This window comes from Mus caroli, unplaced genomic scaffold (assembly GCF_978045245.1).
Source record: "Mus caroli unplaced genomic scaffold, Mus_caroli_1 scaffold_11, whole genome shotgun sequence".
Taxonomy (NCBI): Eukaryota; Metazoa; Chordata; class Mammalia; order Rodentia; family Muridae; genus Mus; species Mus caroli.
In genome coordinates this window covers 85,151,614-85,178,432 of record NW_028227266.1, presented here as the reverse complement: position 1 = coordinate 85,178,432, position 26,819 = coordinate 85,151,614, and the positions used below count along the sequence as shown (strand labels likewise).

At 41.2% G+C, this 26,819-nt stretch overlaps 1 protein-coding gene across 1 annotated transcript in view; it reads left to right on the top strand.

Annotated features, from left to right (window-relative positions):
• Ube3d (ubiquitin protein ligase E3D) overlaps positions 1-18,885 on the top strand; it is a 160,285-nt gene extending 141,400 nt beyond the window's left edge. Inside the window, exon 10 of the mRNA XM_021172683.3 lies at positions 18,347-18,885. Within this exon, the coding sequence (XP_021028342.2) occupies positions 18,347-18,367 (21 nt within the window). The 3' untranslated portion in view covers positions 18,368-18,885. The remainder of the gene's footprint in view (positions 1-18,346) is intronic.
• The last annotated feature ends 7,934 nt before the right edge of the window (positions 18,886-26,819 follow it).

The following is a 26,819-nucleotide window of genomic DNA, read 5'->3' as shown; positions in this document are numbered from 1 at the left end:
CCAGCTGTGCATTCAGTGGTGCAGAGACAGAGAGGCCCAGGAAGGCTGTGACACTCGAGGGCACAAGAACAAAGACAGACCCTTTCCAGGACACTAAGGCTGACTTACCTGGTGTCTCTGCAGATCCTACTCCACACCTACGCTGATTAATTACTGCAGAGCAGTCTTTGTGCACTAGTTTTTAAACACTTCCTCTGAGGCCAACATTGGATCCCTCCTCAAGAGGTTTGTTTTGCAGTACATGAGTTCAGGGATAAATTCTGTAAGCGGAAGGAAAGATGAATGGAGAATATGAGAGAAGAGTTATGCAGGGGCCTCACATTCTTCTTGTCCCCAGCATTTTTCATTTTAATAAATCTGAGCATAATTTTGAGGTATAATGTGTTTACTTTTCCAGTCTTTTACTTCATCCACGTTTTGGGACCAGAAGCAGTGGGCTGTTGGGTTCCCCTGTCCCCCCAAGGCCAGCCCCTACCTCCATCCCATTTTTTAAAAAGCTTGTGGCTGAGGATATAGCTCAGTTCACGGAATACTTACTGGGCATGCAACACGGCATGAAATCAGGGGTGGTGGTGTGCACCTGCAGTCCCAGCAAGCTGAGGCAGGAGGATCAGAAACTTAAGGTCATCCTTAGGTGCATAGCCTGAGCTACATGAGACCCTATCAGAAAAAGAAGTACAAATAGATACATTTGGCAATAATCAAGTGCTTTTACTCCTGGTGCTATTTTTTTCTTTTACTATCAACATTTTAGAGTGGGCACACCCCCCACCCCCACCCCGCTTGCCCTTAGGGAGAGTGGTGTTTGTTTTATTATGTTTTGTGGAAAGAGCTTCCCTGTTTCCTTTTGGCTTTTGTCAGTTGCCTTTTGTCTTCTGTTTGGGGCTATTTTGAAGAAAGCTATTATAAATAAGTTGTTAAAATCTTTCTTATGAATGTGTTTGCATTTCCAGTGGGTAAATGTCTGGAAATGAGAGTGCTGGATTGCATGGCAGGTGCTTATTTAACTTGCCACAGGGGTCTGCACTGTGGGACCGTACCACTGCTACGCTGTTTGTATTGTCATCTGTGAAGCCATCATCAGGCAGTCCTGTGGGGTTGCCGTATTTCACCTGTGAAACCATTATCAGGGCTGGCTTGTGAGGCTGCTGGGCTCTCTTACTTTTGTGATAATGAATACCTCATTTTGAGTTTCATCTTCATTTTTAGCCCAGAGATTCTTACCTCTTTCCAGGTGCTATTCGGTTGGTTTTTGGTTTTTTTTTTTCTCTTAGTTTGCAAGGCGTCTGTTTAAGTGTGTTGTGATTGGGTTGTAGGATCCCTGGTACCCACCACCACCAGGTATGCCTCAATCGTGAGGTTTCATTGGAGACCTGAAACTGAGAAACCTTCTGCCATCTGCATAAATTTGATCTATAGCTCAGAAACATGAAATGTGTCCCTATGTTTCCTGATTTTTTTTTCTCCCCGTAGCCGGAACCCTGTGATGCTCAGAGTGTTTTCCAGTGCTGATCATTAGCAGTTTCAGAGCTCCCTCAGTTTTCTTTGGGGTAGCTTTCCAGTACTTTGGCCTTTCCAGGGGATGAGACCGGTGCTTCTTTCCATTGTTGATGTAACTCCACAGGAACCTGTCCCATCTGGAATTCTTGAGACACCTTTTCAATTCATACCCAGGGATATTTCCTGGTGAGACTTCTAAATGCAGTCATTCCTTCTGCATGCTTCCTTTTTTGTTTGTTTGATGCTTTTTTGTTTTTGTTTTTGTTTTGTTTTGTTTTTACTTTGCTCCACAAAATAGTATCTTTACTTAATTTTTTTTTAATTAAGTGTTCTATACAGAAATATTATTTTCCCATTCTGGCCTTCTGATCATGGAACTTAAAATTTTCCTTTTAGTTGCAGTGGAAAGAATGGGATTCAGGCACTTCGCTTTTAGAATCTGTCAAGGGGTAGGCATTATTTGCTAAGGTGCTGTTTTCTAGCCCGTCCCACTCAGGGAAGCAGGCAAGATGTAGCTCTGGGGGTCTGGGACCTGCTTCTGACCAGGACGGAGGCAAGAACAGTGGTAGCCAGGTGTTTTCTTACTGCGCATTGAAACAGGAACACAGTGGCTCCTTCTCAGATGGAGAGAGGCACTAGTCCCTGTGCAGAGCTGTGTTCAAAGTGCCTTAGAGACAGGAACAGCTTTTGGGGAGGCCACTAAGTGCCACCTCCCTAAGATGGAGCACAGTCCTTTTGGAACAAGGCCATTCCACTGTAGGCAAGAAGCACTCGAGAGACTGAGTTATATCCTACCAGAAAGCAATCATCACAGCCACCACTTTTTTGTACACTACCGGAATTTTGTGTATCAGACCTGGAGTCTGGGTTGCAGTGGTTCTCACTTCAAAGAGGGAACAGTCTGAGCTGTGATGAGCATAACTGCAGGGGATTAAAGTGCTTTAAATGCATAAATTTCTAATGACACTAAAAATAAAAACAAAACAGACACCACATTCCAGTCAATGGAAAACTCTACAAAGCAAAAGTCTGTCTAAAATAGAAATCACAAAGCAGAAGAAGTGGGAGTGGGGGTGTTTGAGCAATTTAGAATTTAAAAGAAACTCAAAACACATGTGACTCCATCCGTTGTTATTCTGGAGTCAACTGTGGAATCTGACAAGCATCAGTTGTTAAAACACTGTGTAAGTAGCCTAGAAGCTTGAGTTACTAACTGGATATTAGATGATAGTGAATATCTATTAATAGATTAGGTATTCTCATGGCTTTGTGGGTTAATTCTTTTTTTTAAAAAATCTTTTATTTATTTATTTACACTCCAGATTTTATTCCCCTCCCAGTCCACCCTCTGGCTGTTCCATATCACATACCTCCTCCCCACCCACTGTCTCCACGAGGATGTCCCCACCCCTCCCCTACCCCACCAGACCTCTAAACTCCCTGGGGCCTCCAGTCTCTTGAGGATTAGATGCATCTCTGACTGATGAGACCTGGCACTCTTCCACTGCATATAATGTTGGGAGCCTCATATCAGCTGGTGTATGCTGCCTGGTTGGTAATACAATGTTTGAGAGATCTTGGGCGTCCTGGTTGAGACTGCTGGTCCTCCTACCGGATTGTCCTCCTTCTCAGCTTTTTCCAGCTTTCCCCTAGTTCAAGCACAGGGGTCAGCAGCTTCTGTTCATTGGTTGGGTGCAAATATCTGCATCTGACTCTTTTAGCTGCTTGTTGGGTCTTTCAGAGGACAGTCAAGTTAGGTCCCTTTTTGTGAGCACTCCATAGCCTTAGTAATAATGTCAGGCCTTGGGACCTCTCCTTGAGCTGGATCCCACTGCTTGACTTTCTTTTTCTCAGGCTCCTCTCCATTTCCACCCCTACAGTTCTTTCAGACAGGAACAATTATGGGTCAGAGTTTTGACTGTGGGATGGCAACCTCATCCCTTACTTGATGCCCCGTCTTTCTGCTGGAGACATGTTGATTGACATATCCGAAAAAATATTTGAAATAACAAGAATGGATGTACTCCAAAACTGACCTGTGGCAGGAATTTGAGTAAAACAATAATGAGTATGTGCTGTCAGGTTGTTGTGTTTATTTTTGAGTTGGGGTAGACGGGGTGATTGAGTCAGGGGCTTTACACATGCTAAGCAAGTGTAAATACATCCCCAATTGGCCATTTTTATTAATGGATAATAAATGCATGTTAGTTACCCTGGTCTCTCTACTATCAGATGTGTAATATTGGATTTTTCCATAAGTAAAAAGCAGGAAACAGGCTTCTTATGTGCCCTGCTGATTCTGCTCAGATAACTGAAGCTGAGGTTCCGTGCCTGCTGGTTGGCTTACAGGAACATGGCTGAAGAGATTGGTACCCACTGACCCTCCCCTACTATTTCTGTCTCCGCACTTGTTTAATGTTACAAACTTAGAATCCTTGAGAGTTATTGTGCACATTTACTTAATAGTCGGTATTGGTGGTCGAAAGATCCCTCCTGAGGAATGCTACTAAGAATATTTCCCAAAGAAAATATTGGAAAAGGAACTATAATTTGTTTCAGAGGAGTGTTTTATGTCTAAATGAGTGGGAAAATAGAGGAGAATATGTTATCAGCATGTTTAGCTGATGTTATTACTGTTATCTCAGTGCTGGATATTACATAAGCTAAACAACCACTTGGCCACTAATCTCTGTCCCCTGTCATCTTTTTCTGTTTTGAGACAGTGTCACAATAAGCTGGCGTGAACAGCTTAGTTTAGGCCTTTCTGTAATCCTCCTGCCTCATCCTTTCAAAGTACTGGCATTGCAAACCTGTAGCCCCAGAGCTTTTGGATGTCTTTTTAAATACACCAAATAGAATAGTTCTGGAGGCAAAGCAACCTCAATGGAGCAATTGTTTATGTTCAGTCTTTTAGCAATTTGGATGTGTTGACAAAGTCTAACACATGACTTCATGCACTCTCCATCAGAACAGTGCATCTTCTCCATAGCTCCATCCCTTAACCACATTACAGTCCCTGTTCACAGGAAGTAAAAGCATTTGTTTTTGTGCCTCTGCCAGGAAGTTCTTCAGTCCTGAAGGCATCTTCCCCAGTCTGCCATTGATATTAGTCTGGATATTTAATATTACATTGGTAGCTCTCCAGGCATGAATTTGAGGTTCCCCTGAATCATGTTGAGGAAGGAAGGCTTTTGGCGAAATCTACTTTCCTGGACATGACTGTGGGAAGAAAGTATGTTGGAGTTCTCTCAAAGAAGTTGCAATGTATGAGGTAGTTCTTCGCTAACCAACCAGAAGACGGAAGCTCAGTTACTGGCGAAGAAGCCAAGACAGTAAGGCTGGGGAATCTCAGCCAGTTGCCTCTGGAAGATAATAGATGCTTTCTCCTGAGCCAGATGGCCTGACAGTTCTACATGAGGCAGCTTCAGGTTATACTGTGTTCTGCAATTCCTCTCTTTATAATGAGAACAGCTCACAGAACTTCCATCTCTGTGGGAAGATGGCAACATACAGAACCCCTGGTGAACTAGAATCAAGTAGACTGTGGTCAATAGCTGCTGACTGTCACGGATCCTGGTATTCTCCAGCAAAGTGTGGTTAAGCGTTGGTTGTTTCCACACATTCAGTTGCATGTGAACTGGAGTCCAGTGGGGGTGTAATTCACTAATGACTGAGTTATGCATAAATCACACATATGTCCTCCATTCCTCTGTCATATTAATGTCTGATGAATAAACATCTAGACTTTTTTTCCAGTTAATCCTATGGCATGAATTGGATATAATTGCAAAAGGCCTAATTATTATAAATTCAGTCAAAGAGTTTCATGTGTTAAAGATCCTTGACTTGATAATCGCAGACTCTGTTGAATTTCTCATGAGTAGGTTATACCAATAGTAAAGATGTACCAGTCTGAATCCCTTACTCAGCAGGCTGCACACTTTCATAAGCTCTGTACAATCTAGTCAGTGGCTTCAGGACTCAGACCTATTTTGCAAGCAGATGGTAATATAGGCCACCTACACGCCTATATTTGCAAATGTGAATCATGTGTGGTTTTTTTTTTTCTTCAGACATAATACATGCCAATTTTAGTATATGTCACTGGTAGGTGTGCTATTACTTAGGTAGTGGAAAAAACAAGGGAGAAGCATTTTGTTTTATATGTACAGCCAGCCCTTTGTACATCTTCCTTTAAAAATAACTAAGACAATGGAAACATGAATTTATTCACAAATAGCAGACAGAAAAAAAAAGGTGCATCCCTAGTGATATGAAAACTGTTTAAGCATAATAAAGTTTGTGACGAATACAAACTCTTCCCCTCGCTGAGGGACTCATGGGTGGGGGTCTGTTGGGTCATTTGGATCTTTTTCTAGTCATCCCATAGTCACTAGTGGGCAGGGCTGAAGGGAGCTGAGGCTTGGAACTTCTGAGAAGCTAGGAGGTGTTTGGGATGGCAGGGAGCTGATCTCAGCCTTTCCCAGGGTCCAGAGCCTGGATCTTCTCTGCTCGCCCACAGCTTCATGCTGGGCAGGAAGCAATGTTGTCCTGTACTGATTAGTTTTTACATCTCTTGGCTTCATGGACTTTATCTCTGACTCTCTAGTCCCTTCAGTGCACCACTGTAGGCTCACCTGACACTCCCACCTCTGAAGAGCTTAGATGGTAGGGGTAAGCTTACTCTTGAAACACTAACTCTTTGGGTACTATGTGTAGCTTCTTGACCTTGTGAAGGATAGGTCCATGTGAAGATCCCCCCTTGACTTTCCTTGGGCTTGGGGTCAAAATCCGGAGCTCTTGGACTATGTGACATGTCACATAGTACCCTCTTCAGTGGGGTCGCCTTTGCCAGTGACTTTGTCCTTGTTTCCTCTTAGGTTTACAAAATCGCCCAAGTCATTCTGTAGTCTTCCTTTTATTTCAAAATTAGCAGGCTAGGTACAGTGTTATGATCCATACATGATCCCTACATATTTCCAGTCAGTTTGAATAATAGACTTAAGAATAAAATGATGTTTACCTCAATATGGATATTGTGTTTTGAATGCAAATGGACCCCGTAGGCTCAAAGGTTTAAACGTTTGGTCCCTAATTGGTGGAAGTGTTTGAGAAAGATTACAAGGTGTGGCCTTATTGAAGGATGAGTGTCACTGGAGGTGGGTTTTGGGGTTTTAAAAGCCCATTCCAGGCCCTCCCACCTCCTCCCCTGCCTCTGCCTGTGGATCAGGATGTAAGCTCTCAGCCACTGCTTCAGCACCATGACTGTCTGCCACTGTGACTGTCTTCCTGCCTGCCTGCCGTAATAGCCTTTGGAACTGTAAGCTGGCCTCCAATTACATTCTTTCTTTTAGAAATGACCTTGGTCATAGTGTCTCTTCACAGCAATAGAAAAGTAACTAAGACACTGGATGCTCCAGCGTGCTTTCTCTTCTTTAAGAGATTTGCTTGCAGGGCTTATTTTTTTTATTATAATTATTCTGAAATTCTTATACATCACATCACTACAGTATATTTAGTCATCCCCACCTCCTCTTCTCCCCACTCTTAATTCCTCCTATGTTTCCATCACCCTACCTGAGAGTTCATGACATCTTCTATGAGAGAGAGAGAGAGAGAGAGAGAGAGAGAGAGAGAGAGAGAGAGAGAGAGAGAGATTCACGTACATGTATTTAGGGCTAAGAAACCTTCAGGGGACTTGTTCCTGAAGAAGACTGCCATTGTTGATCTGTATGTCTTCATCTAGGGGTGAGTCGTCCCCATGAGTTGATGCCCATGGTCACATCAGGAATGCTTATACAGGAGTTGATGCCCATGGTCACATCAGGAATGCTTATACAGGAGTTGATGCCCATGGTCACATCAGGAATGCTTATACAGGAGTTGATGCCTATGGTCACATCAGGAATGCTTATACAGGAGTTGATGGTCATGATGCTTATACATAACAGAGGTATGTTCACTCTCCACAGTCGGCTAAAGAAAATAAGCATCTGGTTACAATTTGATCCCTCTCCTGTCAGTCTTTACTGACAGACATGTTTACTGAACCAACTAAAGGATGCCAGCATAACACCCAGCTCTCCAAACGTAGAGAAAATGGTTCCATCCTGAGATTCCAGCCCATCTTCCCACTGTCTTGTTGGCACTCATCATGTAAGGGGGCTTTCTCCACTAATTAAAAAAAGCCATTTCTTTCTCTTTACAAGTGGGGCTTTAGTTTCCCACTTAGGCTCTGCTTTCTTCTCTCTAATTAATCCAAAGAAGGAATCAACTTTCTTCTTAACTAGGGAGGCAGCCTCATTCCAGCTATTAAATCTGGCTTAAATTGGAATATTATAGATGCTTTCGTTAAATAAAGTTACCATAGCAATTATCTCTCACTGTAATTAGAAGGGAGAGAGCTTTTATGATGAAATGAATACGAGGCTCAGAAACAAAGACTTGATAGCACACCAGCCATGTGTTACCAACTCATAGCCGTGAGTAAAAGCTACTTAACTTCTCTGGATCTTGGGCCTCCATGTATAATTTGGATGAAATTAAATTAGATGCTTAATCCAACTGCATTTTGTATGGATTTATGAGACCATGTGCTGCATTTACTTCCTTTAATGAAAAAAAATTAACATTTTGCAAAGGGCTTATACGAACTGTTTTTTAAAAGTTAAGTATCCTGTGTGCCATCAAGCTGGCTCAGCAGGGAAAAATGCTTGTTGTGCAAGCCTGATAACCTGAGTTCAGTGCACAGAACCCATGGTGTAAGGAGAAAAACGAGCTCTGAAATGTTGTGTATATACACACACACACACAATGAGCTAATGCTCACATGCACATATGCATCAAATGCAACACAAGGATAGAAAATAAATTAGAAAAAAACCCAAAAAAACCCTGTTAATAGTAAGGGAAAATGACTTGAATTCACACTCAGTTTCATCAAAAAGAAAAACAATTCTCTTTTTAAAGTGAGAATCTCTAAATTTACAGTAATTAGATAAACTCGGAACCATGAGACAACATTGCCCTTTTATTAAACTAACACTAATTTAAAAAGAGCTAACACAGTGCTGGTTTGTACATCCCATTGGGAAAATATATCAAATTATAGTAATTTCCATAACTTTCAGTCCAGCAGTCCAATTTCTAGGCCTCTATTCCTAAGAAACTATTGCAAAGTATGGGAAAACAAATCTATAAACATGACAGTAATTACTCCAGTATTATTTCTGACTTAATAATCATGGAAAAAGATCAAAATTCAAAATTGATTAAATAAATTATGAACTGCTGTACAGATGTTAAGATAAGAATAAGGACATTCATATAAAAAATCACATATATGTTAAAATGCCTTTTGGGGCTACAGAGATGGCTCAGTAATTAAGTTTGCTGTTGTTCAGGGAATCAGAGCTTAGTTCCCAGCACCCATATCAGGCCATTCACAACTACTTGTAACGTGAACTCCAGGGGACCTGAAACCCTCTTCTAGCTTCTGCTGGCATACTCATTCATGTGTACAAATGTACGCACATACACACACATCTTTTAAAGCTATATGGGGAAAAATATATCTGTATTATATATATGCATATATATGTACATATATGTATGTGTGTATGTATACATACATAAAATCTTTTTAAAAGACTTTTTAAGATATATGAGAAAGTAGGCCAAAATTATAATCACCTTAGGGTATTATATTATGTTTCTTTCCTGTTTTCCTAGACATTTTGTAAGGTAATACTATTTTTAAGATTAAAATTAAAGCTTTAACTTAAGAATATGTAATCTGATTCTTTTAAAAGTGAGAAGTCTCTTTATTCTATGGTTGCAAAATCTGCTGTGGTGTGTTGAAATCTAGAAAGTGATGAAGTGAGGCAGCAAGAAGAACCGTGTGCCTGGTGGACTTCTCACAGCATGTACGTTATCGCTACCTGAGACATAAGATGGAGCTGTAGCGTAGGCATTAATCGCAGGCTGCCCACCCAACCCTGTTCATTATAATAGCATTGTCACCTTCATTTCAGAATGTACTTACTATTCGCTAGGGTCATTCCACGGAGGAAATGGGATCTCACTGATATATTGACACAAGCATCAGTGTAAGGCTTTGAAAAATCCATCCTAGGGCTACGTGCAGAGGCACTGGATTGACGGGAAATACAGAACCATTTGCTACGTGCTATGGGGTTAGTTTAGTTGGGATTTTTATTGATGTATTTTTATATCCCTGTGTAGTTGTAAAGAACGGTATAGAAAGACCCCTGTACACTTTGCTTAGTTGGTCCCAGTGATAACATTTTATAAAACATCATGTAGCCAGACCAGTGAAGGCATTAATATGAATATAACCTTTCTGATGTTACTCGGTGTTATCCTTTGAGTGTGTGTTCATGTACACTGTTATCTGTACATGTTATCACCAGTGTGTGTTCATGTATGTTCTTCGTAGTCAAGGCACTGTCAGTTCCCTCACTGGGGGGATCCATTCTGTTTTTCTTATAGGATCATATTCATTCCCCTTTCCTGAACATTGTCCCTCGCCTCTGACAATCACTAGTCTGTCTCTTCTTGTAAAACGTTATCATTTTATTGTGTTACATGGATGCTCTTATATAGGATGTAACCTTTTGAGGTTGAGTTTTTAAATTCAGCATAATTCCTAGGAGAATTGTCAGTGATTTGTAGATTTTTGTTCCTGATTATTAATACTCCGTGGAATGTCTGTACGACTATTGAAACATTTACCTAGACTTGTTACAGTTTTTTACTGTTAAGATTGTACAAGTTTTTCTGTGCACATAAGTGTCTGTGCATTTGCATGTGCCCCCACTCACTCACTCATGAGCATAGAGGTGTGACAGAGTGGGGTGGGGATAAATAGATAGATAGATCAGGGTGTTTATACCAGAAGCTGCTGCCTCCTTCCTACCTCCACCAAAACCTCATTTACTTAACTCTTAGTTTGCTTTATGGAAGAAACCTGTGTGATCTTTGAGCCTTCAGCAGCTAAAATAAAGGACCAACCCAACTTCCTTTATCATTGTCACCATTTACAAAGTCAGCCCCGAACAGATCAGCAACTGAAGTGAAAGTCCCTAAGTTCAGAAAGCACTACAAGAAAACACAGCGTCACCCTTCAAGACATCAGCCCAAGCGGAGATGTATGGGTAAGACTCCAAAAGCACAGGAAACAAAAATGGGCAAACGGGATTGTATAACTGTAGACAGCTTCTGCAAAAGGAAATAGCAAAGAGAAGACACAGCCTAAAGAATGGGAGGAGATAGATGCCACTGTTCATTTGATAGTTTCTGTCCAGAATATGGGAGGAAAAAAGAAAACCACTAATAGAACATAAGTAATCTAGCTCTTAATTATGGGCAAATGGGGGCCAGTGAGATGATTTAACAGGTAAAGCCACTTGCCACTGAGCTTGAAGACTGAGTTCTATCCCTGGACCTCTCATGGTGGATGGAGAGAGCTGACACCCATAGTGTTCTTTGCCTGCCACTCAGATGCCATGGCTTGTGTGTGTGCACACAAACACATACATACACAGATGAATGTAAAAAAATAAAAATAAAAAAGTTTTAAACTAAATGAAAACCAAGCAAATGATCTAAGACTTTTTCTGAAGATGAAAAGATACCCACAGATATGTTTTGAAACTGCAGAGTAACATCGTTATATTGAATGTTCGATGCGTGTGCACTGTTAGTGGGAAGGTGTGCTCGCACAGACTATGGAAAACAGAATGAGGCTGATATCAAAATCTAAAGTAGAACTGCCATGTAAGATAGATACCCCGTTCTTGGTGGAGGGGCAGAGGACATTAAGTCAGCAGACAGACAATAGCAAAGGTCTAGAAAAGGAAGGACTAAAGAAAACATGATGTGTACACATAGCATGATGCCATTCAAACATAAGTAAGAGTGAGAGTCTGTCCTTTGCAGCAAAATGGGTGGAGCTGGGATCAGCAAGCTAAGTGAAGTAAAAGAAAGACAAATACCGCTGTCTTCTCCCTTGCAAAAAGAATTCACCCTATAAGAAGATCATGATGGTTAGGATTGGAGTGTGTGGTGAAAGGGGTGGGGCCGGAATGAAGGGTGGTGAGTCTAGTCAGTGACATTATAGACATTTATGGCGATATTACACAGAGCCCTGTTAAGATACGTAGTTAATGCATGTTTCCAAACAATAGCACTAGACTTAATTGGGTTTTTTTTCCTACTTTAAGTTTATCTTTTTTCCAGTTTTATTTTTCTTCTAGAGGAAAAAAATGTTTTCTTTTAAAGAATAATTTTTTTATTGATTCCTCCTGTTTGACAATGCCATGCATTTATAGAATGGATTCTGATTATTCCCTACCTGATGCCTTCCGTCATCCCTATTATCAACCCTTTCTCCATTGTCCCTAGTGCCCTCTCAGATTCACGGTTTTTTTGGACCTTCATGCCAGCAAGTGCCCTCAGTTTGTGCTGGTCAAGCATGCACTTTGTTTGCTAAAGTAAGAAAATCTGTGGTTTGACTTCAAACAAGTCAGTTAACCTTTCCCAAGATCAGATGCTTAGCTTTGTAAAATCGGACTATACTGATGGATGTCAAAGTAGAAGGTAGTAGGGTCATATCGAAGGCCCTCATTGAAAAGCCAGTTTCCCCAAGTTTCTGATCCACTGGGTCCAGAGTAAGTCAGGATAACTCTCCTTTAACAAGTTCTTGGATGGTGAGGGATGATGCTGATACAGAGACAGCACTCCAGAGATGAGGGTGATGCTGATACAGAGACAGCACCCCAGAGGTGAGGATGATGGAGGGTCCAGAGGCAGAACCCAAGAACTACCATGCTCAGTACTAGCTCATTCTAAATCCCCAAATTTTGTTTCTGAAAAAAAAAAGAAGAAAAAAGAAGAGAAGAGAAAAGAAAAAAGAGTTATATGTTTACACTTCTTTTCCTCCTTAAGTGACACAGATGTATAGTGAGATATAATGTTACCATTAAAGTTTATCATAAAAAAATATTACTAGCATAGCATGTGAAAACTGCCACAATACATCAGTAGGTTTAATAGAAACAATGTATTATTACTAAACAGCATATATAGAAGTGACTGGGTATATATGGTAAATGGACATTTGGAAAGAAAAACAAAACATTACTTAGTATCTCTGAGTAATGGAGCTACAAAAATTATAGTTTCCTTTTTTATGTGTACTTTTCTATATTTTCTAGTTTGAGCCATATTTCATACAAAATTACAAATAAATTATTAAAGTAGATCACAGAAGCAAAGCTGCTCAAATATGACATAAAATTAACCGAGACAGCTTGGAAGTGTGGCCATGACTTTGCTAGCCCTTTCCCTGAAGAGAATGGCAGATCACTGGAGTCACCTGTCCTGCCTGACAGAGTTCTGCCCTCACACACCCAAACAGTGTTGACCCGAAGGCCTCTAATTACAGCATGTAGTTTCTGCTTGCACATAACATTCATGGCATTTTCTCTGTGTTAACCAGTGGGACCCCCAGCTGCATCCTCACAGGCTACTCCTGCCTCTGCCCTTGACAGTGGCTTAAAAGTTTTTTCCACGGGGAAGTTTTGCCTTGCTTGCATGTCGATTGGAATTACTGTTTCAAGCCAAATCAGAACTTAAAAACTGTTGCTGACATCGGTTTCAGTGATTTTGCCTGCTACAGAAAGCTTAGTTCCCTGGTTTGAAGGTTTGACATCCCAGCTCTGTGTCCTCAGCACTCACCTTCAAAGAGGCCATGGCTTCCTTTAATGAAATATGTTTTAGAAAAAGAGAGAAAGTTTTATTTTCTGTTTAAGTCACCTTTCTGGAGATATTGGAAACTGTTTCAATTAATTGGTACTGGAGAAAAGACTCTGGCTTTCAGGAACTCCACTCTGATTGTTTAGGGTCTGATACCAATGGGACAATTTGCAGACACCCTGGTGCCGCTGTATGCTTGCTCAATGAACCCCCTCACAGCTCTTCCAGAGAAAAGAGAAGCTAGAACTTTTGAATGTCTGTGTGATAATATACTTACTGGGGTATCCCTGTTTTATACCCAGCATTTTTAGCACTAGCCCACATTAATATCATTATTTCCTAACAAATACAATTTGTGCTTGAGGCAGTAGATTTTTATGAAACGCTTAGAGACTCTTCCCATGTAAGTTTTTGCCCCCTGGGTTTGCTGTCCTTAGCAAAGTGACTACATTTGCTTTATGTAACCAGTGTTTCAGAACTGGGTGTTCACTCCAGTGTCACAGTAGGTCTGTCCAGCTGTGACAGTGCCTTCCATAATCTACACATTCTGAAAGAAGTGATGATAAGTATGTGTCCTGAGCTTGCTTCCTTTGTTGAAGGCTGGAACTCAGACAAGTGACTGATGTATTGGTTTGCACTTTCTGCCCCATCTTCACATGGAGCCTCTGGTTGCCATGTTCCTGGTAGCTTAACTTCCCTATTCCCCTGGTACACTCATTATAGGGTATACTATGGCTGAAAGTTTACATTAATCCACAGATCCCATCTCACTCTGCCCCACATTTTGAAAGTCTCTACCAGGTCTGTTTAGAACCTGTGGAGATCGAGAGCTGTGCTTTCGCTTCTTAGTCTAGTTAAATGCACCTGTTGCCATGGCAGGGACTCCTCCTCCTTGGACCGTTTGCCAGAATCCCTTTAGCAAGCCAGCATCCCTCAGTGGGAAACAAGCATGCACCAAACTCTCTGTCATGCCAACTTTTACTGTGTCTTTTTTTGCCAGTACAAATTAATAATTAGAGTAATAATTACTTCTGAACTATGTTAGAAGTCTATCTTCTTTTCATAACTCAGGGGATGAGTTTCCCTCCAGCAGGTGTTAGGCATACATCTTAAACCTATCCATCCTATTAGGGCATCTCATTGCTTAGCTGGCCCCTACTCCTGTCTTAGCACCATGAAAGAATTTTTTCTTATAAGTATGATTGTTACTGGGACAATCAGTGGAATAAGCCAGATTGGACCAATAGACAAATGAAGTCAGCCTACCAGCCCCAAGGGAGGAATAGGTCATACTATATTCAGCAGCAGCCTCTTGATAAATACTGAGCTAGGGAGTTGGGAAAAATCATTTAATCTCAGTGTTACTATCAAACATATTTGATAAATAGTTTTTAAAAAGTCAGATTTATTTTGTGTTCACCATTATATCTTCTTTTGTAAATGAAGTTTGAGTCTTAGAAACCATATTATTATGTAAGGTTTATTTTATATACGAAGCATAAATGTAAAATCTTGTCTTACTATAAAGCTAATCTATTTCCTGCTACCAGAACTATTTCATGTGAAAAGGGACAACTGTGTATAGCTATAACTAATTATTGTAGGATCCTTTTGAAAGCCTGTAGTTTTGAGGGCTGAAGAGATGGCCCAGTGTTAAGAGCACTGGCTGGTCCCTCAAAGGACTCAGATTCGATTCCCAGCATGCACACGGTGGCTCACAACTGACTTTAATCCCAACTCCACGACATTGTACACCCTCTTCTGGCCTCTGCAGATACCAGGCACAGATATACATGCAGGCAATACACTCATATACATGAAAATTTGTTTAATTAAAAAATTGAAATTAATCTTTAAAGTTTTTGTTTTTTATTAAAAAATCAAAACCTGTCATTATGAAATTCAAATTCTTCAGTATTTTACAGTCTTATTGGTTTTGTTTAACATATCCCAAAGCACTTAGATAGCTTTTTAAAATGAAAATTTTGTTTCATGTGGTTTGCTTTGACAACATATCTTCTTATTGATTGAGATCTCTGTCAACAATATAGCTTTCTTGACTAAGATTAAAGAATGTTTTTAAGTGTTGAACATGGTGCTTATATGTACCTGAAGCAGTATTGACTTAACCCTTGGTTCACCACTCCATCCGTCTGGTTCTGTTTATTGTCATTTAAGACAGCTGTTTTCAGAAGACCCAAAGCAGGAACATCCATCCTCTTTAGATCTCTTGGCTCAGATTCTTTCCTGTCCAAGTGTTCATATTTGTGTGCACAGAAGAGAGTCACATCTTATGGTCACAGGAAAGAGTCAGCTCTCCCGATGTCTCAAGTCACTGTTTATGCTTTGTGAGTGTACATTCCAGAAATGCAAGAACCAGCAACATAGCCTAGAGGTTCAGCTGTAGGCATGTGTTCTAAAAGCTTTGGAACAGGATTTTCTCAGTATTGTACAAGCAAAAAAACAAAACAAAACAAAACAAAACAAACCCCAACCAACAACTTTCTTAAAACAAATTGGAAGCAGATTTTCCTGTCACAGATAAAAGCTAGAGAATACAAAATCAGCTTTTGAAATAGTTAGCTCACAGTGATTTAAATAAATAAATACCACAATGCATTATGTAATACCTGCTCCCAAGGTTGGGTATGTATTTTTGTTAGTGAAACTTAAAAAGTACATAATGTATACTTGGTAGGGAAAGCTAACACAACTAGAGAGAGAGAAAGAAACCTCTTTAGGTCAAAATTTCAGATTTTCCTTACTTGGTGGTGTGGGAGTGGGGGGTGGGAGTGGGGGCTTTGCATTATTTGGTCAGTTTAGCTTCTCATTCTATTATGTTAAAAGCATGGGAAACCAAAGCTATTTGTTGATGTCCAGGCAATAGTGAAGATTCAAGGATCCTGTGCCTCTGGCTTTTTCTCATTTACCTGCAAGGTTGCTGTGAGAAAAGTGGGGTTTCATCCATTTCCCTCTGGGTCCACCATGGACACTTGTCAGGCCTTGTGTGCTCAGTAAGCCATTTATTTTTCTGCATTTGTTTTCTTGTTGGTAAGCCAGTGTCTCAAATGCTGCTCTGCCTTAATCCTAAGGCTGTGCCCAGGGCAAGTAGAGTCATAATTAGCTTACTACACTACAAAATGCTTTACAGGTTTCAGGTGGTCCTTTTACAATTCCCATCTTGCAGGTGGGGAAAGATGGAAAGATGTTAACCCGTCTATGAAAGGTCACAGAACTAGTCCATGAGAGATCTGGTCCAGCAAAAAGATCCTGTAATTACAGCATTTCTCTTCACTGCACATTTGGGGGTCTTGGGAGAAGCTGCCCTGTGATTTTAGGACGCTCTGCAACATCCCTGCCTCTCCCTGTTAGATGTCAGTCACCACCCCCTCCCAGTTGTTGACAACCAAGACTGTCACAAAATCTGGTCAGATGTCTGACTTCAGAGCTAAATTTCCTAACCATTTTCACTATGGCATGGAGTGGAGTTAGATGCTTCTTTAACTATTCAGTGCCACAGTAATTTGCAGAATTAAAAGCAGTAACTGATTTTGTCTCTATAAGGTGGTGTGTTTTCCCATCAGACTGTTTGCATAGAAGCAGAACACCACCGCCCTCAGTAGACTCTGTGTTAGTACTCAAGACCTGTAGTCTCCTGTCCGATCTAATTCTAAACCATTCCTCCATCCCTAATGGGACATAGACATGTCTCCCTTAACACCCTGACCCATCCGGTAAGGGTGGAGAAATGGGAGATAGGGGGGAAAAATCATGTAGATTTATATAGCATATTATCTCTTCATAACCATTATATTTTTTATTATTTATTCACATATTTTGAGACAACTCCTTACTGTGTAGCCCAGGCTAGCTTACACACACTATATAGGGCCAAGCTTGGTGTGCCCTGGCCTAAAACACATTTCCCCCACCCTCACTTGGCCTATTATCTCATTTGATCTTCACAGAAAGCCCTGGAGGTTTATAAGCTGTAATTGTCCCATGGTTAGATGATGTTTAGGAATTGTGTAACCCTTCTTCCTTCCCTGTTCCCTCAACTTCGGTGCTCTCATGGCAAAACTTGATGTAGGAGCTCAGCAGGAAGTTGATGTGGAAACTCAGCAGGTGCATTCCTTGCCGCACCACATGAAGAGTAACATCCTCTGAAGCCCTCTCCATAAAGCCGGTGCCCCCTGCACAGAAATGTTCTGCCTTTTTTCTTTCCTTGTAATGGGGATCATTAACTACCTGCCTGCCCCTTTCGCTGCAGCTGGGGCTTAGGCACCAACTTCCTTGATGCCTTGATACTTCTCTAAGAATGGAATGAATTTACTTCTGGGTGGCCTTGTACAAGCTTCCCAAACCCACCACTCTCGTCAGCATTATCTCTGCATTGCCCTCTCTTTCTGGCTTTACTGTCACCTCAGGACTAAAACTCCATAAACATTTGTAGTTCGCTATCATTTTTTTGTTATCAGAACTTTTGGGAAGTTACAAGCATTTGTTTGAGCTAAACCTTGTTGATCGAAAATGTTTTGCACAAATGCCTGCATGAATTAAGTTTTCCTTTTTTGTTTTTTGTTTTTTGTTTTTTGTTTTTTTTTAACACTAGGTTAAGATGAATTGCTGCTAGCAAACACAACAAGTATAATTGCATGTGATTAAAAGTATCAGCACGGCCTGAAGAGAAGAAGGGGGACTTACCAACGGTGTTAAGGCCAGAAAATCGCCCAGTAATCTTTTAGACTCAGAATTCTGCTAACAGAATGTCTAAAAAGAGTAGTTTGAACAAACATGTACTAGATTACTTCATGGATATCTAACTTTACTGTCAATTAAAACTTTTTAAAAAGTGGATATGAATCATTCTAATTACTTGATGGTTCATTTAAAAAAAGACTGATTGGTTCTTGCTATAAAGTGCAATGTCTGCCTCGCCTGAGTGAATTCTTCTGAGGTTGGTCTGTATCCTGTTGACCAGATTTGGCCCCATCCCACTCAGATCTGACATGCAGCCTTCTGTTCCATCATGTTCTATCATTAAAGCACTGTGAATTTTTTTTTCCAGGTGGCCTTTTTGAAGATGTAACTGTTGAAGCTGCGGCTTTCTGGTCTACCAGCGGACAGCTCTCCAGCTCGGAACCCAGCCCAAGCCAGCAGTTTGCTCTGTGAGCACAACCTGCTGGGGTGAACAAGAACTAAGCTGCAGAATGGGGACTGTGCTGAAATTTTCAGTTTTTCTTGATTGCGTTTCTTCTCTAAGAGTTGACTTTAGATCCCTGCAAACTCAAGGCTATAAGGAGAGTTGTAGTAGCAGGTTAAGTATAGAAGTTGCACCTCTACTTCCCACAGAGAGGAATATTCAAATCTGTGCTGTGTCAGCACCACCTGGAAGCATATTAGCTAATGGAAGCCCATCTGTCCTGTGTGAACGCAGCGAGGAACTTCACTGGGGAGCTGAATGTTAACCGCTCTAAATCCTGGGAAATAAACTTTTAAAGGGCTCCGGGTTTGTTTAAAGCACATCTTTAAAAACTAAAATGTACAAGTTTTCATATCTTATTCAAAGAAGATGCTTGTTGGTGTTTGTTGAATGAGTGAGTATCCAATTAAAGTTTTCCTGAGGGTGTAAAACTGCATGTGTTCTTTTGTTCTTTATTTCCTTCGCCACATGCTATTGCAAATTAATAAATGTACAACGCTGGTGTCTTAATACAGAATTATCTCGATTCTTATGTGCCCAAATAAGAAAGCATCGAGAATAGCAAGAGCTGAGCCCAATCCTGCCATTCCTGGGCCAGCTCCTAACTTTAGGAAGAAGGCTTGAGTATATCATACAGCTCGGTTCAAGGGCTGGGACTAGAGTTGGGGCCTTAGCCAGGCTGATTGATCTCCCTTGCTGGGGAATCCATCCACACTCTTCTCTCCCTACTACCACATTCAGAAGGACAGGCGTCTGCGGTCATCTCTGCTGTGGATCTCACATGGTGGTGTTGATCCTAGGTTGCGAGCCACCTAATAATACCTCTTAATTCCAAACAACTAAGTTTTCTGTTCCCTCCTTTTCTGACACTCTTAGTTCTAAGGATCACTTGGCATCCTCTTCCTTGGAGTTTACCCAGCGGAGCGGTGGGATTAGGTATTAGAGCAGCATTTGCTGTCCTGCCTTTGGAGCCAGTGGACTGACATCTGCTGCATCCTGCAGTGTCACTTTATTAAACAAACAGTTTGAAGCACTGATGTTCTTGGTGTTGTGTCCAAGGCTCCAGCCACAGAGAATTAGTTTGGCTTCACTTAAGCTGCTAGGCTTCCAACACCATGCTGACTTTTCATGCTTTTAATTTCTGGCAGTAGAGAACAAGAATTTGTGACCTCAGTACTTTGTCCATGGATGACTCTTTACTGTGGGAGAATGCCCTGTACCTATATATGTTCTGCAGTCTTTCTGACCACTGCCTACAGGAGCAGCAAGTATGGTGTCCTCTCTGTTCCCAGCTCTACTCTCCAAACTGTTTCCACGTGGCTGACAGAATTGACTATTTCTTTAACAACCATTGCTACAAGAGAGGTGGCCAGAGAAACAAGACTTGGTGACTAGCTGCAGTTATATATCAGTAATCATAGAAGTCTGCAAGTTTCTGACTCTCTGGCATGTGGCCTAGACTAAGAGTATCTTTGTATGTGACTGTTAGAGTTCAGCTTGTATTACTTTAATGTGGTAACTGGGATAAGTCAGTTGTACTGATGTTTAAGCTGTGCTTACTCCACTAGAGAAAAGAGAAATCGTAAGCACACTGGCATATGTTTACGGTTAAGGTTCTCATCTTACAAATATATAACTGACAGATTAAGAGATGACTCATTTGGTAAAATGATACAGCTTAAGCATGAGGACCTGCATTTGGTCCCTAGCATGCATGGGAAAACATGGGTGTGCTGGTGTCTCAGTTAGGGTTTTACTGCTATGAACAGACACCGTGACCAAGGCAACTCTTAGAAGGACAACATTTAATTGGGGCTGGCTTATAGGATCAGAGGTTCAGTCCATTATCATCAAGGCAGGAACATGGCAACACCCAGGCAGGCATGGTGCAGGAGGAGTTGAGAGTTCAATCTCTTCATCTGAAGGCTGCTAGGGGAATACTGGCTTCTAGGAAGCTAGGACTAGGGTATTAAAGCCCACAACCACTTTGACACCTACTGCAACAAGGCCACACCTCCAAATAGTGCCATTCCCTGGGTAAAGCATATACAAACCACACCACAGCTGGCACATGCCTATAGTCCTAAGGTGGAGAGTCAGAGAGATGGGGCTCTGGGGCTCTGTGCAGTCTAGTCAAATCTGTGAGCCCCAAGTCCCTAAAAGCAAGGTAACTCCTGGGGAGCAATAACTGAAGTTGATCTCTGTCCTACAAGCAAGCACACATGCACACACACACACACACACACACACACATAAACCCACACAAATGTGAGCATGCACTAGCAGAAACATGCCCAAACACAAAACTGCTGAGAGAAAAAAAACAGCTAAACTATTATTCTGATTTACTAACCTTGTCTTGCTAAGTTATTTGGAGTCAAATGCGGCAAGAATCTTCACCATCAGCGGTCTAACAAAGAATCAAATTGACTTCATCTCTGGGGATCTACTGTGGTCTTGTAGGGGAGGGAGGACAGGGGACAATGAATGAGAAAGGACAGGTCATCTGTTACTGCACTTTTAATCTCATCTGCCATACAACTTAAGATCTCAAGCTTATTATCTATTGCCACCGATCCTTGCATGGTTGGGAAAGGAGAGCTAACGCTACAGAGCTGAGATTCAAAGTCAGCTGTTCAATGTCTGTACCGTGGGAAAGTTCCAATCTCTAAGGGTCCTTTGGAACCAGACAAGAGGGAGGAAAGGGAACTAGAACCTTTCTAAATGGAGTTATCTCTGTCTAAAGAGAAGACAGAGTGTATGACATTGTATATGACAATGGGCAGAGATAGTCATACATAGAAAGCTACCATTAAAAAGATTTTAAGTTCAGCTAAACCATGCTAGAAGGACTTGGAAGAATTTACACAGTCTACATAATGAACACTGACCCTAGGAACTTATTCTATAATCGCTTCCTGTGTCTTGTGACAATATATTTACAATCTCAGAATCTATGCAGTGGTATTCTTAAATAAGAGAACTACAGAATTTGGGCACACCATTAAGAGGACCAGAGTCATGCATGGTAACAAAATTTCCAGTCCATTTTCAAATCCCCCAAAATTGCTATAAGTAAGTTGTTCTGGGAACTTACTCTCACATAGTATAAAATTACAATAGATAAAACTTTTACTTTGACAAATTAATGCATGTTTATTAACTACTTCTTGTCAAACAGAGTGATAAGTTCTAGAGATGAGACAATGATTTTGGCCCCATAAAGCTCACTGTCTCATGGAGGGAGCAGACAAGAAGCAGGATACAGTATTATAAAATTCTGTGTTATCATTTGAGAAAATAATGAAGCTGAGCAAAGGAATTAAGGTAGGAGGTGCTACTGTAGACAGGAAGTAAGGTAGGAGGTGCTACTGTAGACAGGAGGTTAGGTAAGAGGCACGGTTGTAGACAGGAAAATCTACATTGAGCTTCAGGTGTTTATAAATCTTAGCTGCCATATTTGATCAAAATATGTAAGTTCTCCCAGGGGCAAATCTGCATCAGAAGTTCTACAAGTTCAAGATCACCAGTGTGGGTTACACAGTGAGACCCCATCTCATGTAGGCTCTATCTAGAGTGACTTTGGTGATGAGTCATAACATGGATAGATTTTACACAAACTTCAGTCTTAATGTTACTTCACCAGAAAGTAACTTGGCTAAATAAGGGTCCACTAATATTAGCAAAACTTGATTCCACCTATTCCAGATAAAGGGCTTGACTAGAACCAAACAGACAGAACTGGCCCTAATTAAGCTTGCTCATTGCCACTGCAGGAAAAAGGCCGACAGCACTGAACAATTTTGCATGGCAGCTAAATGCACTTCATTGTCACCTCTGTATATATATATATATATATAGAGAGAGAGAGTGTGTGTGTGTGTGTGTGTGTGTGTGTGTGTGTGTGCGTGCACGGATGCATGTGTGCTTATTCTTAATGTAAGTCAAAATATTGGAATCTGCATTATGCTATAACTTAGGGCTCTAGATTGACTGGTATTTCCTAATCTATAGTTAGAATTGCCAGTTATCTTCCAAATCTGGGGCAGGGGGATTTCCACTAATCTACAAATTCTATACAGCATATAGTCAGGACCACTGTATTCGACAAATTCTCCATTTCCACCCTGAGAAGCTCAAGGCATCATCTTCCAGATCAGCCCATTAGCTCTGATCTCAGGGGGAAAGTAGGAGAGCCCCGTGGAGATTAGCTATTATAAAATGTGTGCTCTAGTTTTAAGAATGACAGACACAAACTTGCTTGAAACATTTTAAAATGCATTGGATCTGCACTATTAATTTTTTTAAGGAGTTCAATTTTCATGTAGGAATAAAGTAAACCAGTCAGTTCTCAATCTTGTTATAAATTTAAAAACACACTTTCAGAGCCTAGATTTATCCTCCTGCCCACCATGTTCATAAGGTGCAAGAAGTCCCACTGGTTAATTCTGCTTCTGATAGACCCACTGAAAGCCTTCCCTAGCCCTTCTGGTCAGAATGAGAAGTGCTCATGGGATGATCTTGTTTCTTAGTTTGCTTTCCATTGCTGTGATAAAACTATGACCAAAAGCAACTGAGAAAGTTTATTTGGCTTACCCATCCTTATCATTCATAGCCCTTTGTTAAGTCAAGGCTGGAACAGAAGCAGGGGACACAGAGGAATACTGTTTACTGGCTTGCTCTCTACGGTTTGCTCAGGCTGCTTTCTTATACAGCCAAGAACTACCTGCCCAGAGATGGCACCATCTACACTGGGCTAGGCCCTCCCACCTCAATCATTAATCCAAAAATGCCTCACAGACTTGTCAACAGGTCATATAATAGAAACATTTTCAGAACTGAGGCTTCTCATCCCAGACAACTCTAGCATGTGTCAAGTTGACAAAAACAAAAACAACAACAAAATATAAAACCAATCAGGACACTTGTCTTCTGTATTCAACTTTCCTTTCTATAATATACAGCCTCATTGAGTTTACCATGTAAATCTTTCCATATTTTAACATTATTATGTATTAAACCTTTAGCGCTTGTTTTGGAGGCAGAAACTGAGAACAGTTTTATTGTTATAATTTGTTCCTTCATATTATTCATATTTGTTGCCAACTTCGATACAACTGCTAGAAATACTTCAATCATGAATTCCATTAGTGGATAATCTGAAACAATCACAGCAGTAGGTTACCCATTTAAAGGTTCTGGTGCCAACTCCTAAACTCAAGGAATACTGGGCTTTTTACTGCCCTGGAGCGGTACAGTTGTTGATTAAGCAACCGAAGTATCATCACGCTGAGATTACTGCCAGAACAAGGCATTCGGCTTCTCTATTTCAGACAATCCTCTTCCCGTTACTTCCTTAAGCAGACTGTTGAGGCATTTGCTCCAACTTAGTGATCCAGGAGCTAGTCTGTATATCTAGTTGCCTCACCTCTTTGTTCTGGTTAGTTTTTGTAAACTTGATAGAAGCCTAGACATATCTGGCAAAGGGACATCTCAGTTGAGGATTTGTCTCCATCAGATTGCTCTGTGGGCATGCCTGTAGGGTATTTTCTTGATTAGTGACAGATTTGGGCCCACTTCAAGTCCTGTCATTTCTGGACAGGTAGTGCTAGGTTGTATTTTTTTTTTTTAAGCATGCCACAGGGAGCAAGACAATAAGCACCATTTCTCCACTGTCTTTGCTTCATTCAGTCCCTGCCTCCAGATTCCTGCTTAAGCCCCTGTTTTGATTTCCCTTGATAACGGACTGTAACCTGCCAACCAAATAAACCCTTTACTCCTCAAGTTGCTTGTGGTTATGGTGTCTATCACAACATCAGAAACCAAACAAGAGCATGTGCTTCACTTTATCTCTTCCTCCAGTGACCCTGGGCAACACCATGGTACTCACTGCACCCACTCCCCCAGGATCTCAAGTGATAACTCGGAGAACAGAATGAATGTGTTTCCCAGCGTGGAAGTGTACTGGATTTATGCCTCCCGCCTGTTTCCCCCAGGGATGTCTAAGGAGCAAAAGTAGACGACCCAGAGCCAGGGCTATGGCCAAGCAGACAGAAGCTGCTTGTAGGTCAGATATAGCCACAGGGCATCTGCCAGTATCAAGTGGAAGGGCTTCCTGGTTATAATAAGTCATTTTGGCCGTTGGCCATCTGCCAGGAGAAAGTCTCATGCCCACCTCCTCTTCTTTTCCTGTTAGGGTAGGGTTGCAGGTTGCTCTGGTACAGAAACCCCAATTTAGCTGTGGGCACTCAAATTAGCCCTTGTCCTGACCATCCTAGGCCCATGGAGGCCACTACAGACCTTCCTTAGCCTTAGGCTGGGAAAGGAACAGTCGAAAGGAAAAAAAAAAAAAGGCATGACGACCACCAATATTGAAGTCTTTTCTGCTTATTTACTGGATGGAAACCTGTTCAGGGAACCAGTACATGGAAGAAAAGATCTCTGTGACCTGTGGCTCTTTCTAGCTGTCCGTCTCTCTGCCCTTCCTAAGAAATGCCACTTTAGGAAAACCCCCACTTGTTTATTCTCTTTCCCAGACAACGCTGGAGCAATGGGCACTGTAGTTCCCTCACTCAGAGACTTTCATTTTGGAATGGTGACATAAGAATCCAAATTAGGGGGCTGGAGAGATGGCTCAGCGGGTAAGAGCACTGACTGCTCTTCCAAAGGTCATGAGTTCAAGTCCCAGCAACCACATAGTGGTTCACAACCATCTTAATAAGATCTGACGCCCTCTTCTGGTGTGTTTGAAGACAGCTACAGTGTACTTAGATATAATTATAAATAAATCTTTTTTTAAAAAAAGAATCCAAATTAGACATCATTAATTGTGTACTACTTATCAGTATATATTGTACTTGAAAGTATGCTTATAAGCCCATCACTCTTTCTGAAAAGAAATTACTCCTTTACAGCTCCCCTTCCCCCACCCAGATATTCTGAATAATAAACTCTAGAAAGGACAGTATAAGTGCTATAAAGTGTTAATGTGGTTAAATCTAATATTCTGAATTAGTCTAAAATAATCTTTATTATTTTGTTAGAGACAGGATCTTGCTAGGTAGAGCAACTGGCTTGAAAGTTGTAACCCTTCTTTGTGAGCCTCCAGAGTCCTGAGATTCTAGCTACCGTTCTATACATCCTAGAGACAGGATGTGTAAAAGGGCCCCAGAAATAAAATTCCAAAGTCTAATCCTTCCAATCTGAGAAGATGTCAAGAAGGAAAGAAAGAGCGACTGGGCACAGACTCTCAGGAGGAAGGTGTTGCTTATTGTTGATTCAGAGAGAAAATGAGGGTCTGCTTTATAAACTTGCAAAGAATTCACGAGTGAGTTTTCAATATGAGTTCAAAGTTCCTAGAGAAATCTGTGAGGCACATTTTCTGTGATTGTGGTTAAAGGCAAATTTAGATCTGGCTCCAACATATGTATGGATGTATTCCTCTGTTTTATTCCTTCAATATAAGGAAGACTTCTAAATAAACAGAGGCTGTCAGTGGTGGGACAGCTGATAGATAAGTTTTATATGCACCTAATAGTGTTTCTGAAACGCATGACATCAGGCCTTGCTTTGGATGGGATTAAAGATGAGACAACACCTGACAAGAAAACATTGCACATCATGGAGTGATGGTGCTGAGCCCGGAGTGTGCCCCCACAATGCAGGGGTGCAAAGAATTCCCTTCCCATGGGCAGAAGAGAACGCTCAGAGAACACGTGGTTGACTGGCTGAAGGAGGATTGTGTGTGGGTTTTAAGAGCTGGTGAGATTTGGAGCACAGAAGGGCAGATGCACTCAGGGAAAGTGACAGTTTGAAATAGTAAGGAGGTCTAGCTGAATGGGGGACTGAGATGGGGCAGTGAATGACAAGGTAGGAGACGGCCTCATTAGACTGTGCAAAGTGGATGAGAAAGAACAATGTCTGATGGCTTTTCAGGGAACAAATGCAACAGCAGACAGTAGGGGGGGGTGGGGAAGCTCTAGTTAGGCACCAGCTTCCTTCTCTGACTTCAATGAAAATTCTCTAATTTTAAAGTGAGTTTCTCTGAGTAGGTCTCTCAGTCCAGCATGGGAATTCACTGGAGCCAGAAAACTCAGATACTACCATAGTTTGTACTCAAGCTGAGACGTCAAAGCTTAACTACATAGCTTTCCTGACTTTACAGATGTACTGTAAAGACATTAACCTTTTATTTCCTTTAGAATTACTAAGTGTGTGGCTCTGCTTATGGTAAAAGTTTATTCAATTTCCTGATTTATTTTTGCAGATATGTTCTATCTTGAAAGACCTGTCTTCTCTGGGTGTCAGTCCATTGCTGTAAAACAAAACTCGTGTAATG